Source organism: Polypterus senegalus, chromosome 13, assembly GCF_016835505.1.
Source record: "Polypterus senegalus isolate Bchr_013 chromosome 13, ASM1683550v1, whole genome shotgun sequence".
Classification (NCBI taxonomy): Eukaryota; Metazoa; Chordata; class Cladistia; order Polypteriformes; family Polypteridae; genus Polypterus; species Polypterus senegalus.
The window spans coordinates 23,440,711-23,454,789 of record NC_053166.1 but is presented as its reverse complement, the minus strand read 5'-3'; the positions used below and the strand labels follow the sequence as shown (position 1 = coordinate 23,454,789).

Sequence of the window (14,079 nt, the reverse complement as noted above, 5' to 3'; positions counted from 1 at the left end):
CCAACTGCCAGAAAAGAAGAACAACTTAAAAAACAGATTAACTTCAGTAAAAAAAACAAGTGAATTGCACCCAATAATTCTAAATGATTTGCCTTAACTTAAAAATTATGGGGTCAATAAGCTAAAAAGAATTGTATTGGTTCAGATAGAAAATATTAAGTGTGAATAATTACCAAACTTTTTTCAGTGAGAACACATTGTGCTATTTGCTATTCAGCTATTTACACATTACCTGAGTAAATTTCATTCACAATTACTTTTACTTTGCCCCACTACCTTTTTAGGTCAACTAGCCTATTTTTTCCTTTATTTTCCAGCAAGTTCTTGATACTCGTTACCAAACAATTTTAAATTCATAAAAGAGACTTATCAGGTGTGTTGTCACCTTACATTATTGTTGAGTTTTGCTCAAATATAGCCAATTGAATTTTGTATATCATTGAAAAAAACTAACAGTGTTGCAGCATGCCATCGACTGTTCACTTAGTAGGTCCTTCCCATGCTTCCTTCTAATTGTTAAGGCAAGAGAACTGAATGTGCATTTCCCCAATGGTCGTACTGAACACTGTGTTCAAATTTATCAAGTTGCAAAGGTGATTCCACTACAATGCAGTGTATTCTGTGCCTGATACCACCTAAAGAAATCTCTGCTTCACGAATTCGCCTTCCAATTTATAGAAGCATGCTGAAGTAAATGTTATGGGGCCCCTGATTTTCCAAAAGGAAACATTTTAATTTTGTACAAACAATATTTTATGGGCAGAAATAATATCTTGAGGCCACAAATTATATATTCTGTAAACAACAACCATATGACATATACACAAGATATTGAATCTTATAAGTCCAACTGCTGAAACGATAGAGTGAGCCCTGCCATAAAAGTCGTTGTTTAACTCTAGGCTTGAGCAAAATCTTATGGACTGCAAGAGTTCAGAATTGTTCCCTGTACTTGGACATCAAGGTTTTGCTGTTGCTTGTTATGTAAGCAGTAACAAAAAAGGTTTTTCAGTTTTCCTGCAAGTAGAGATAAGAACGTTTGCTGCTACTTTATAGAATTTGAAATTAGGAAAAGTTAACTACACTGCCATGATGACCACAATCTTCTCTAGAGTTGCAATCACTAAGAAAAGAACAGCTGACATTTTAAGTTAAAATTCAATTTTTTTGTAGGAGAGTGAACTTTAAGCAATATGTTGCACATCTGTTATTTTATCTTTAACTTGCACATCTGTTATTTTATCTTTAACTGAACAGAAAAGTGTTTGAATTATTTTATCACTGAGCTGTCGTTATTATTAATTCTGTATGCGATTCGAGAGAGGGTATTTACATTTAACAGAATGTCCGGAGCATTCTTCATTTTAGTATTGACTGTCAGATTTGTATTTGCAATTTTATTTTGCTGCATTCAAGTTGAATTATTGTAGTGTAATATTAATGCAAGATGGTTATGTGTGGAAAAAATTTATTCTGTGGAATTTTTTTGAGAGCATTAGAAATATGAATAAGCGTTATGAGACTGTATTGAGCAGGGGATGCTCATTCTCCCCTGGGAGTTGCCAAACAGACAATAGCCACTACCCATCCCTTTTGTGACCATGGCGGAAATAATCTGACGAGTGAAAAATGATCTGTAGTAATCTCAGTAATTAAGGTCCTTGTGGACAGTAGCTCTATATTTCAAATTCCTGAATTTGTATAAAGTATAGTACAGTGTGATACAATACAAAAAATGTCTTCGTTGAACAAACTGAGTTTAAAGTATAACTTTATCAAAACTATCAATTACATTCTCTGATTCATATCGATTCTCTAAGCCACCAAAACCAATGTACGCACATGTAAGGCATACTATTTGTCCTGAGGAACAAGAAACAAATTTTGTGGCAACACAATAATAAAAGGTATATCAGCAATAAATATATACTTTAAAGAAAAAAAAAATCTAAGTAAAATTTTATATAAATACATTTTAAAACAGTTTCCTGCTTCTCTTAGCCTTCTTATACAGGTTTGCACGCTGGGGGACCTCAGCCACTCATCCACCACATCACACTGAAATAAATAATTACAATTTACCTTCCACCTCCTGGTTTTCTCTATTTCTCTCTGTTCCTCTCAAAACATTTCTGACTTTCTCTTCTTATCACAAGTTCAATTTTTCTCTAAATTATCTCCTGACTCCAAGTTCAGAGAAGTATTGAGAGTAAGGAGCTTTAAAGTCCCTCCCAGGGTTCATTCCCTGATTAATGCTTTCCCCCATTTCTGAGATGATGAATGCCCTCTGGAGCTCCTTGGGTCACCTATGTTAGCCTTTCTCTAGTAGTTCATGATACTGCTGTCGTCCTCAGCCCCTCTTTGTTTTTAAAGGTGTCAAATACATTAACACCCCTAGAAAGTCAAGGCAAGGGCCACGCATAACATAATTGGCCGCTCAATTCTGGTACTTATCAGTCTCCGGAGCTTTTTCTAAACGGCTACATCTTTCCACATGACTTGCTCATACTCTTATATCCCTGGAGTACCTCTTTCAGGACATTATCTATGCCTGTGTCATATAATGCTTATTCATTTATTTTCCTGAACCCCTCTTGTCTGAAATGCCATTGCATTTCAGGCATGGTGGAATATTTAATAGAAAATGTGAACACAGCTTGCTTGCGTGTTAAAAGGATTATGATGATGATGATGATGGATTTTTGAAGATCTTTAAATTATTCTTGATAATTGTTTTGTGATTATCCAATGAAATTACTGGTGAGTTATGGAAAACATAAATCACTTTGTTTGCCAAATACAAGAGCCAGTTCCTTCTTACACTTGAAAAGATTTACATTTCAATGTTCATGAGGATCATGAGTTGAAAAAACATCTCTCAATCTCTTTTCATAACTCATACCTCTTAGTAATAGAATCAGTCTCTCTCTCTCTTTTTTTTTTTTTTTTTTTGTAATATGGAAACAAAAATAAACCTAACATCCCTTAACTTATACTCATACATTGCACTACATAACCCAACATCCGATTAGTCATTTGCATTGTTTTTATCTTTATGTAGATACTGATGAGTTCACTTTGGGTCCCAGATGCTTCTAATGCCTTCAGGTTTCCTCCACATTTGCATTCAAATCAAACATTTCTCATTTATATATTTAATAATATACATTTACTTACATTAAACACAGAAAGGAAATATTAGGGAAGACGAACACAGACATCTATACTTTTATTATAGTCAATACTAATCAAAAGAAAAACTGATGAATATTAGATTGAAACAAAACTAATAAAATGTATGGAATGAGGGATCATTCCTGATCCCCAGTTCACCATTTTGTTTTGTTTTGTGTTTTTTTTACTCTTTAATCATTGCAAATACAAGCAGGGCTCTTTGTCTGCTTTTTTTTAAAACAAATGTTTTAATTTTTAAGCACTGGTAAAAGATGAAAGGTTGACTAAAATGTATTCATGGATGAAACTCAAGTGCTTATATTTTGTCTTAATAGTCAACTATTCCTATGCACAGTACTTAATGTAACTGACTGGCTTCAAGAATCTGAATTTGATTAATTCCAGCCTAGTGACTGTCACTGCTAAATGTGCATATTGTTTTTGTGTTTTGGGATAAGATTAAAAAATATACATACGTATGAATTCATATTAAAAGACATGCATGTGAGAGTTTGAGCATGCGTGTGGGTCTATAAGTGAGGGCCACGGTGGGTAGATGACTTCTACAGCAAAGACTGACCACAGCTAACTGAAAAGCTAAACTGAAAAAATGGTTTTTGAAGTAAGATTAACAGTTTTTTTTTTGCCAGTTTGCATATCATAAAGAGGCACTCGTGGGCATGCTTGTGAAATGCGTATATATTGTGTGGGCACAAAGCTTGATAACACATACCTCAACATATTTCAAATCAATAAATATAATCTCAGCAATGTACCTCTAATCTGAATGTGGTGACATAGAACTGAAAGTATCCTTTATGACAATTTATAATCAGCACATATCTAACTACCATAAAACAAATGCCATCACCTCATAATTGAGATAGCTCCATTTTAAGGACACTAAGGGAGCATGCTCCCTTTATCACAAAGTTGTGAAACCACACACATATATTTAATTAACAAAATATTTTCATTCCTGTGAGTTAATAGAAAAATAAAACAAATTAAGTTAACATAAAACTAACAGGAAAAATTAAATGTTAAAACCTAATATATATTTTGCGGGACACTACAAAAACAACACTTCCCGTTTAGTAAACCGTAGTACTCCTATTTGAACTAGAAAACAAATCACTCACCATTGGTGCAATATTAATTCCACCATCGGAAATGACGAGAGTATTTCCATTGCTGCCCACTTCCATCACTGAATTCCGACTCCCCTCTGATCCAACAAACACAAATCGTTTTTCTGCTGCCTGGTAATTGTGACTGTGAAACAGAGATCCGCTCACTTCTGCATAATTGACGTTTTCTAAATATTTGCTCCTTAAGAAGTGTCCACGTGCTCTGTGGCACTGGATGGCAATTAGAGTCAGTATGGTGATAATAAACAACGAGGACACGGAACTCAAAACGATAATCAAATAAAACGTAATCGTACTTCCTTCTTCTTCTTCTGCATTGCTCTTAATTTCAGATAAGGCATGCGCTTCGGTGTTTTCAGCTGCAGTGATGATAACAGTTGCTGATGCAGAAAGTGAGATGCTCCCGCTGTCTTTCACCAATATAATCATTTTGTGTAGAGTGCCATCAGATTCAGCCATAGCTCGACGAGTTCTGATTTCTCCTGTATATCGTCCCACACTGAAAAGTGACAGGTCAGTAGCCTCCTCCAGATAAAAAGAAAGCCAAGCGTTATATCCCACATCAGCATCATAGGCTCGGATTCTTGTAACCAAATAACCCGCTTTGACATTTCGAGGAATTGTCTCTTCTACAATTGAAGTTCCGTTTGTAGCGACTGGAAACACAAATATTGGAGTATTGTCATTTTGATCCAAAATAAAAACCGTCACTGTTACGTTGCAGCTGAGCGAAGGCACTCCGGTGTCTTTAGCTACAACAGTAAAGGTAAAGCTATTCAGTTCTTCCGCATCAAAGGTTGTAAAACTAAACACCTGCCCACTGTCAGACATGATACTGAGGAAAGGAACCATTGGTTTATACACGGTTTCCTTCTCCCGCAGATGATATGTTACAACAGCATTCTCGTTTGCGTCTGCATCAACAGCACTTACTGCTAAGATGGAGGCACCGGGGATGTTATTTTCCTCGATGTAGAAAACGTAAGGATCTTGCAAAAATTTGGGCTGGTTATCATTCACATCCATCAAAGTAACAAAAACGTTTTTTTGAGATGAGAGAGAAGGATTGCCAAAATCTTTCGCGATTATTGTTATGTTATATTGGGATACGGACTCCCTGTCCAATTTTGAGATTGTTTTCAAAGAATACAGGTTTTCCTGAAACGTTGTCGTCAGTTCAAAAGGCAGGTTGCGTGATAGGGTACATGATATTTTAGAATTAACACCAGAATCAAGATCTGTAATACTAATTAGTCCGATAGTTGTCCCTGGCTTTACGTCCTCTGATATTGAGCTAGTTAAGGATGTCACTTCTACTGATGGTGCATTATCATTCACGTCTTTAATTTTAATTAATACGGTGCATTCGCTGCTCATTGGCACCGGTGCTCTGTCTGTAGCTTTTACCTGAAACTCATAAAATGTTTTCTTTTCAAAATCTATTAGACCCTTCACTGTTATTTCTCCGCTATAAACATCAAGCTCAAACACATCTTCAACTTTATTCTTCACCGAGCTATCAAATGAATAAATAATTTCCCCATTGCTGCCCTCATCTAAATCAGAAGCGTTCATTTTCAAAACAAGAGACCCTATACTACAGTTCTCCTCCAATATTACAGAGTATATTTCTCTATCAAAAATCGGTACATTGTCATTGACATCAGCGATCATTACAGTAATATTCATTTTTCCAGATCTGGGGGGTTTTCCTCCATCAATGGCAGTGAGTGTATATTCATATTTTGCTTTAACTTCTCTGTCAAAAGCTTTCTGTAACACTAAAACAGGAATTTTGTCTTTGTTGCTACCTTCTTTAACTTGTAAGAGAAAATTAATGTTATCACTCAGTTCATAAGATTTTAATGAGTTAACACCATAATCGGGATCATAGGCTCCTTCCAGTGTGAAACGTGACCCAACAGGAGTAGATTCTGAAATTTCTACTATTTTTGTCTTTTCTAGAAATACTGGAGAATTATCATTTATGTCTAAAATTTCTATTTCAGCTTGATGTATTTCGAGGGGATTTTCAACAACAATTTTAATATCCAGAAAGCAAGGCTTCTCTTTGTCACATTGCACTTCTCTATCAATAATTTCATTAACAAACAGAGCTCCGGTCTTGTGATTTACCTGCAGAAGCTGCTGTTTTGATCCGGAAATCAAACGAAATCCTCGATCTTCGACGTCTTTTAAATCCAGGCCCATATCTTTTATAATATTACAGATCATTGTCCCCGGTATCGATTCCTCTTGAAGAGAATAACGCAATTTTGCAAACGCATTTTTCCAAATGCACATTAGAAAACCAGAAAGAAAGAAAATACGCTTGAAGTCACGCAATCTTCTCATCCTTCCCGTATAACGTAAAACAATACTTTTCTGACAAAGAACGTCGTAGTAATCTTGAAAACCGTACAAAAACAAATATTCTCCTGACATCGAAGTAAGAATAACAGAAAAATCATCCACAGCTTTGTGTCTAACGGAGAGTACGCAAATAGAAACAGGGATGGGCTTTCTACTTATTTATTTATTTGTACACCTAAATAACTGCAGAAAAACTAGAAAGCAGCGACATCTTGCGTATATTTCTAAAATTGTGAAGACGTTAAATATTTTTTTATGCACATGGTTGTTTAGAGACAAAATACAGTTCTTGAAATAATGTAATTAATAATATAGAATACAATATTAAAAAAGAAACATTTTAGCAGGATTAGATTTTAGATTAGATCACGTAACATGAAAGGTAGGCTATTCTTAATCTGGACTGTTGTGATTTAAATTAAGAACATCCTATGTGGATTGTTTAATCATTACTTTACTTATTAATTAATTATTATTTTTTTAAAGTTTAGTTTATTTTAGTTTAGTCTGGTATTTTTTATTTTTTTCCCTTAGTTTAATCATTAAAGGTTGCCTCCTCAGCCTGTCATTATAAACGTATTCTACATAGCAAGACATAGAAGAAATATAATGAGTTTCAGGTTTGTGTTGGAAGAGCAAGTAAAATTTGGTCAATGGATGATGTAAGATATTTTCTTAGCAAATTATAGTCACAGTTCAATTTAATTAATTAACATAACAAATTTGTTTAATGTATTTTTCAGCTGTTTTACTTTGTAATGCATTTTACTCTGTTAATTTATTTGGAAAACTAATTCATCGGTTAATAATTTTATTTAAAGAGCATTTTGATAAGGCATGTTTTCCATGGTGATATTTTTAATGAATATTACACTATTACTATATTCATTAAAAAAAATACCGGGTTGGATAATGAATGGATGGATTACACTATTACAGAAATATACATGACAGTTATTTTTATGAATGGTGAGTTCAGTTTTCTGCTGATTATTCATTATTCTTTATTAATAACTAACTCGATTTAGGAGAGCCATGGAGATACTTTATATACCTTAGCCACTGTCGGGAAATGTAGTTTGCAAAATATAATCAAAATTAGTTTTTGGCAACTTGAACAAGTTAACGGTAATTATCTGTGATTACAGTGTGAGATTCATTCCTGTAGCTTCATTCACATGCATAGTGAGAACATAACTAAATTGCGTTTTATTCGGATTTGATCATTTCCCTATCCATCCATGTCCTTATTCAATTTTTTAATGTTCTTGTTATCCAAAGAGCTGGAAAATATTTGTCTGTCATGAGATAGACATTGAAACAAGTCTTAGGCAAGATATCATTTTATTGCAAGACATGCTCAAGATTATAACCGTTTAAATACATGGCACATTTCATTTAACTGATAAAAAAAGGCTTGACTAGACCTCCATTAAAACCTGTAGTCTGGAAACTCTTGGGGAGCAGCACAAGGCAGCGTGCCAGTCTGCATCTTGCTTAATATATAAATAAATAAATTACATATCATTACCTTTTAAACACAAGGTTATAGGGTTGTGGGGTGGCAAAGATTATGACAACACAAGGTAGCATGCGGTGCTGGTTGGGCATCTGTACGTCTCAACATATTCATTTCTAAATTATATATATATATATATATATATATATATATATATATATATATATATATATATAATTTAGAAATGAATATGTTGACTACGTGTCTGTCCTGGTGGTGGGTTGGCACCCTGCCGGGATTGGTTCCTGCCTTGTGCCCTGTGTTGGCTGGGATTGGCTCCAGCGGACCCCGTGACCCTGTGTTTGGATTCAGCGGGTTAGGAAATGGATGGATGGATGTATATATATATATATATATATATATAAAATCACCATTGACTGACTAACAGATAAAGAAAAATGTACACCAATGGTTTAATATCACATGTAACACTATCAAAATGAATAAATACATATTGATAAGCCTGTGATTATTAATGACAGATAATAAAAATTGTTATGCTAAAGTATTGATTATACTGTAGACTAAAGCTCAACATTAAACATTGTTGTACCATCCAAGCTAATCACCAAACTCTTAGATCTGGAAGTTAATGTAACCATTTTCAATTTAATTTTGGATTTCCAACCTGGTAGACAATATGATATGCCAACTGGCAGTATCACTTCTTCTGTAGAAATCTTCAGCCCTGACACCTCAACAAGGAAGTGTGCTGAGCTCACTGCTGTACTCTTTGTTAACCTATGGCTGTGTCACGCAGCGCTATCATTAAATGTATTAATGAACAACAATGATGAGAAAATATAGTAGATTTAGTGGTGAACAAAATGATAGCCAAAATTGAATTTACAGTGAAACTGTATGTTTTGCTTCACAAACATTTTGCAAATAAATTGATTTTTGCTTCTAGCAAAATTAATGCCATTGACACAACAGGAAAGATGTTTTGTCCTGTTTAGAATCAGTTAGATGTTAATTCCCTCTGAGTGTGCCTTTCAATATTTAAATAGAGATCTGTAGTGAAAAATTCAATAAATTAATAAATATATACATGCACACATAAATACATTTGTAAAAAAAATCTTTCAACTTAATTCCTGTCACGTGTGCACCCTTTGCTAACCAGCCAAACTTGTTCTGGTAGCACAATACCCATATGTTTGGCAAATGCAATCCTAAAGATACATCAGAGAGAGAAAAGATATTTGAAAATTCCATATCCTCAACTTCTGCAATATAAAAGAGACAGGAGAGGATCAAATGGTGAGGGCCCCCTGTGCAGTATGATTTTATTATGCAAAAATACAGTAATATATACAATAGTGGATTTTAGTGTGTCTTTATGTGGCAGTGTGTCACATTTTTTTTTAAATATATTGCTCTTCTCCATGGTTATGTCAAAGAAATCTAAAAATAGAAATGTATTTTACTGGTATACCACAAATCCAATGCATTACAGAGATACAGAAAAGTAAAAAAAGTTGTGAATGATTCTTAGAGAGCAATATTCCCTGCTTTCCACCCCAGAAAACCTTCAAAACCTCCAAAAATAAACTTTTTTCAGTAAGTTTCACATTACTAAAATCACCCTTAAAACTAATTTTACCGTCTGAATCATGAAACTGCATGCATAGCCAATTTTCACTCATTTTTCACTCTTTCATTTATCAAGATGCTTAACATATTGCCAAGTGTTTGGACAATAATACCCTCCCATAATTAAACCCGAGGAAGAAGTCTAGATTTTAGGAAGCATCAGGCAGTTTACAGTCTTAACTATATCTGTGTAGATAATGTGAAAATAATTAGCAGGTTTTATTGAAATGGAGTCAACATAATTGACTAAAAGAAGCCAGCACAAAACATCTTATCTATTGTCAAGGAAGCTCAACAGAGCCTATCGCTCCTTAGACAACTGAGAGCAGACGGGATGTTTCTTTCTCTGAAACTCAGAAACCACCTTCCGCAACTGTATAATATCTGGCACATGTACATATTCAGCTCAACATCACAAATCATAACAGAGAGAAGAGAAAATGGCAGACATTATTACTGGTTCACAAACCATTATGTCAAATTGATGTGTAACAAATGTAAATATTATTGAGTTTTTATCAAGAGGTTGTCAGGTTGCTCAATAGCTGATGAAAAAAAAGTATTTTTTAATATATTGTACTCAATGTATCCAATTTTTTTGGTATTATCACTGGTCAGAGACATGTAACAATTTTGTTGTGTTGTGCACAAATGATAGTAAACAAGAATTTTCAAAATCTGAAAAACCGGAGCGTAGAGAAAAAAACCTCACAGTGGTCGCTTTCATATGTTCTGGATTACTTACTCATGCAAGTGAAATGACTCAAGCAGGAGTATGGAGTGAAGTCATTGGAATGGTTATACTCAGTAGTAGCTTAATTCATAATTCAATGTTTTACACTTACTTTACAGCACTATTTTATAATAATCTGTTATACATGTGAATTAACTACAATGTGTTGATTTCCAATTTGAAAAAAATTCCCTCCTTATCTTCTTTATATTTTCTTGATGCTTTCTAATGAACGTCTTGCCTATTAGCTTTCATTCCAACTGATTTTAAAATACTGCATCTTTCAGCTTTTATTTCTACAAGAAAACACATCATCGGTGGATTATATGCAGCTAAACATCATGGGTTTATGATTGAAGAAAGGTGACAGACAGTCATGCAAAAGTAATTCATGCACACTACACCAGCATGTGACTTAAGATGTTTTGCAACAGTGCGCTTAATAAAAAATCAAGGTCACAACATGGCATGAAAAGAAGTCACACAGGAAGTAATCACTAAAGATTTATACCAAGACATGCTACTATTCACTATGGAGAACAAAGTATTATCCATCCATCCATTTTCCAACCCGCTGAATCCGAACACAGGGTCACAGGGGTCTGCTGGAGCCAATCCCAGCCAACACAGGGCATAAGGCAGGAATCAATCCTGGGCAGGGTGCCAACCCACAGCAGGACACACACAAACACACACCAGGGCCAATTTAGAATTGCCAATCCACGTAACCAGCATGTCTTTGGGAGGAAACCAGAGTGCCCAGAGGAAACCCACGCAGACACGGGGAGAACATGCAAACTCCATGCAGGGAGGACCCGGGAAGTGAACCCGGGTCTCCTAACTGCAAGGTAGCAGCGTCACCGTGCCGCGCCACAAGGTATTACAGAAATAAAATATATTTTAAATTATAAAAATCAAAGGATAAATAGAAAATACAAAATAAGTTACAATGTCTTATCCTTCCTATACAGGATTTCACCCTGTCTTTCAGGTGGGGAACCTTAACCACCCACCACATCACATCAATATGAAACACTGCATGTCACCCTCTACCTCCCCTATCTCTCTCTCTCTCTCTCTCTCTCTCTCTCTCTCTCTCTCTCTCTCTCTCTCTCTCTCTCTCTCTCTCTCTCTCTCTCTCTCTATGAAAACACTTTTAACGTTCTCTTTCTACCATCATCAAAGTCTTTCTTCTAGTCTGCCCCTGACTGCAAATTAAGAGACATACTGAGTGAATGGAGATTTAAAGTCGAGTAAGTATTAACTCCTGGGTTAATGCATTCACCCATTTTCAAGATGAGAAATGCCCACTGAAATATCTTGGGTCATCCATTTATTCCTCTCTTTAGAGTAGCTTATGTATGCTGTTCTCAGTTCCAGTTAATTTTAAATAGCACGTTAGAACATTCCCAGGAAGTCTGTCCAACAAACCACATAATGAGAGCCAAACATAAGATAATTGACCTCAAAGCTGGTACCTTTTAATCTTGGAAGCCTCTTTAAATTGCTATGTTTCTCCAAATGACCTGTTAATGCTTTCATGTTCCTAAAGTATCTCTTTCAGGGCATCCTCCATGCAAATTGATTTTAGAAAACAGACATACAGCTGGTTGGAGATGTTCTAATTTTCACTGAACAACAATAACATTTATTTCTATAGCACATTTTCATACAAATGATGTAGCTCAATGTGCTTTACAAGATGAATAAAGAAAAGTTTACAAAAAATAAAAATACAAACAAAATATCATTAGGCAATACTAAATAACAAAGAAAAGACTAAGGTCCAATGCCGGGTGGACAGAAAAAACAAACAAACAAACAAAAAATAATCTCCATAGGGTTAGAGAAAGTATATCTATCTGCATGGGCGGCACGGTGGCGCAGTGGGTAGCACTGCTGCCTTGCATTAAGGAGACCCAGGTACTTCCTGCATGGAGTTTGCATGTTCTCCCCGTGTCTGCGTGGGTTTCCTCCAGGTACTCCGGTTTCCTCCCACAGTCCAAAGATATGAAGGTTAGGTGCATTGGCGATTCTAAATTGTCCCTAGTGTGTGCTTGGTGTGTTTGGGTGTGTGTGCCCTGCGTTGGGTTGGCACCCTGCCTTGAGTTTGTTTCCTGCCTTGCACCCTGTGTTGGCTGGGATTGGCTCCAGCAGACCCCTGTGACCCTGTAATTAGGATATAGCGGGATGGATAATGGATGGTTGGATATCTGCATGGTTTCCAAGGCCACGAAACCACCCAGCCCCCACTGGGCATTCTACCTAACATAAATGATGTAAATCAGTCCTCCTGGTTTTAGGCTTCACACAGACAAATTTGATGATGATAGTCACTGAAGCAAACAAATGATGTTAAGTTGATGAAAATGAAGGAATTTTGAGGATTTTTTTTAATTGTTCTAGAAAACCAATTTATGATTTTTTCAATGTATTAATATGAAAAACACAAATTACCTTTTATGTCAAACAAAAGAACCAGTTCTTTCTTTCACTTGAGAAGATTTGCATTTCACTTTCAATAGGGATCATGAGTTGAAAACACTCAAATCCTTCAGTTTCTCTTCATAGTTTGTTGTCCCATAAGCAGTTGTTTTTTATGGACTTTCTCTTTGGTTTTTTTTTTTGTAATATCGAAAACAAACCAATAAACCTGGCACTCCCAGTGAGACCTGACCCAGGGACTGAAGTGTACTGGTAGGACCTTTGCTTATTTTGGTAAAGACATACCAGCAGATTTTGGAGCATGCTGGCATGTTTAACATATACCTTTTCTCTCTAAAATACAAGGGGGAACCTTAAAACTTCCTAGACTAAAATAAAGTCAGTATATCCCAGCATTTGACATTCTAAGGGTGACACCTTACCCCCACCCTCCAAACAAATGCATGTACTGTATATCAGAGAGCAAAAGTCCATGGGGAGACTGCCAGGGCTGTCTTAACAGCATTATAGGTCCCTGGGCAAAGCAGTGCACTGGGGTCCCTACCTACACAACTGCTCAGCAAGTCAGAACATACATAGATTAGCATGGGGCACCCAGGTAACAGCACAGCGAGCCCATGCGTTAAGTCAGCCCTGGAGACTCATCTTTACTCAAAAAATTTCAGACCTCAGCATAGAGTACCAGCACCTGCATATCTCCACTCCACTGGCCTTAATTGTGCTTTATATAACTTAAGCATTGCCTCCCTTTACTTTTACACCATACACAATAATACATAACCAAACATATAATTAGCCTTCGTGATTGCTTCTGTACACTCTCTTGATCTTTTGTCACAAGATGTACTTTTAGGTTTCAGACCTCTCATTCAGCATTCAAATCTAACATTTCTACCTCCAATGTTGTAATATCTTACATTTTCTTATATTAAATTCATAGAAACAGTAATAAGTCAGAAATAAAAATAATCTACAGATAATCAATGCTGTTGCTACATCTACTCTGATTAAGTCTTCCTTAATGAAAAGGAAAAGAACAATTGTTACATTACAAACACATAAAACTAAAATATATATTTTTTAATCTA

The 14,079-nt window shown here is 35.5% G+C and overlaps 1 protein-coding gene across 12 annotated transcripts in view; it reads right to left on the bottom strand.

Moving 5' to 3' along the window:
• The window catches only part of LOC120542147 (protocadherin alpha-C2-like), a 503,189-nt gene that overhangs the window by 372,390 nt on the left and 116,720 nt on the right, over positions 1 to 14,079 (bottom strand). The window contains exon 1 of one of the 12 annotated variants that reach the window (XM_039774337.1): positions 4,317 to 6,778. The exons of the other annotated variants lie outside the window; for them this stretch is intronic. Coding sequence (XP_039630271.1) covers positions 4,317 to 6,770 — 2,454 coding nt within the window. The 5' untranslated portion in view covers positions 6,771 to 6,778. Of the gene's footprint in view, positions 1 to 4,316; positions 6,779 to 14,079 lie in introns of those variants that run through there. 12 annotated transcript variants of the gene reach the window in all.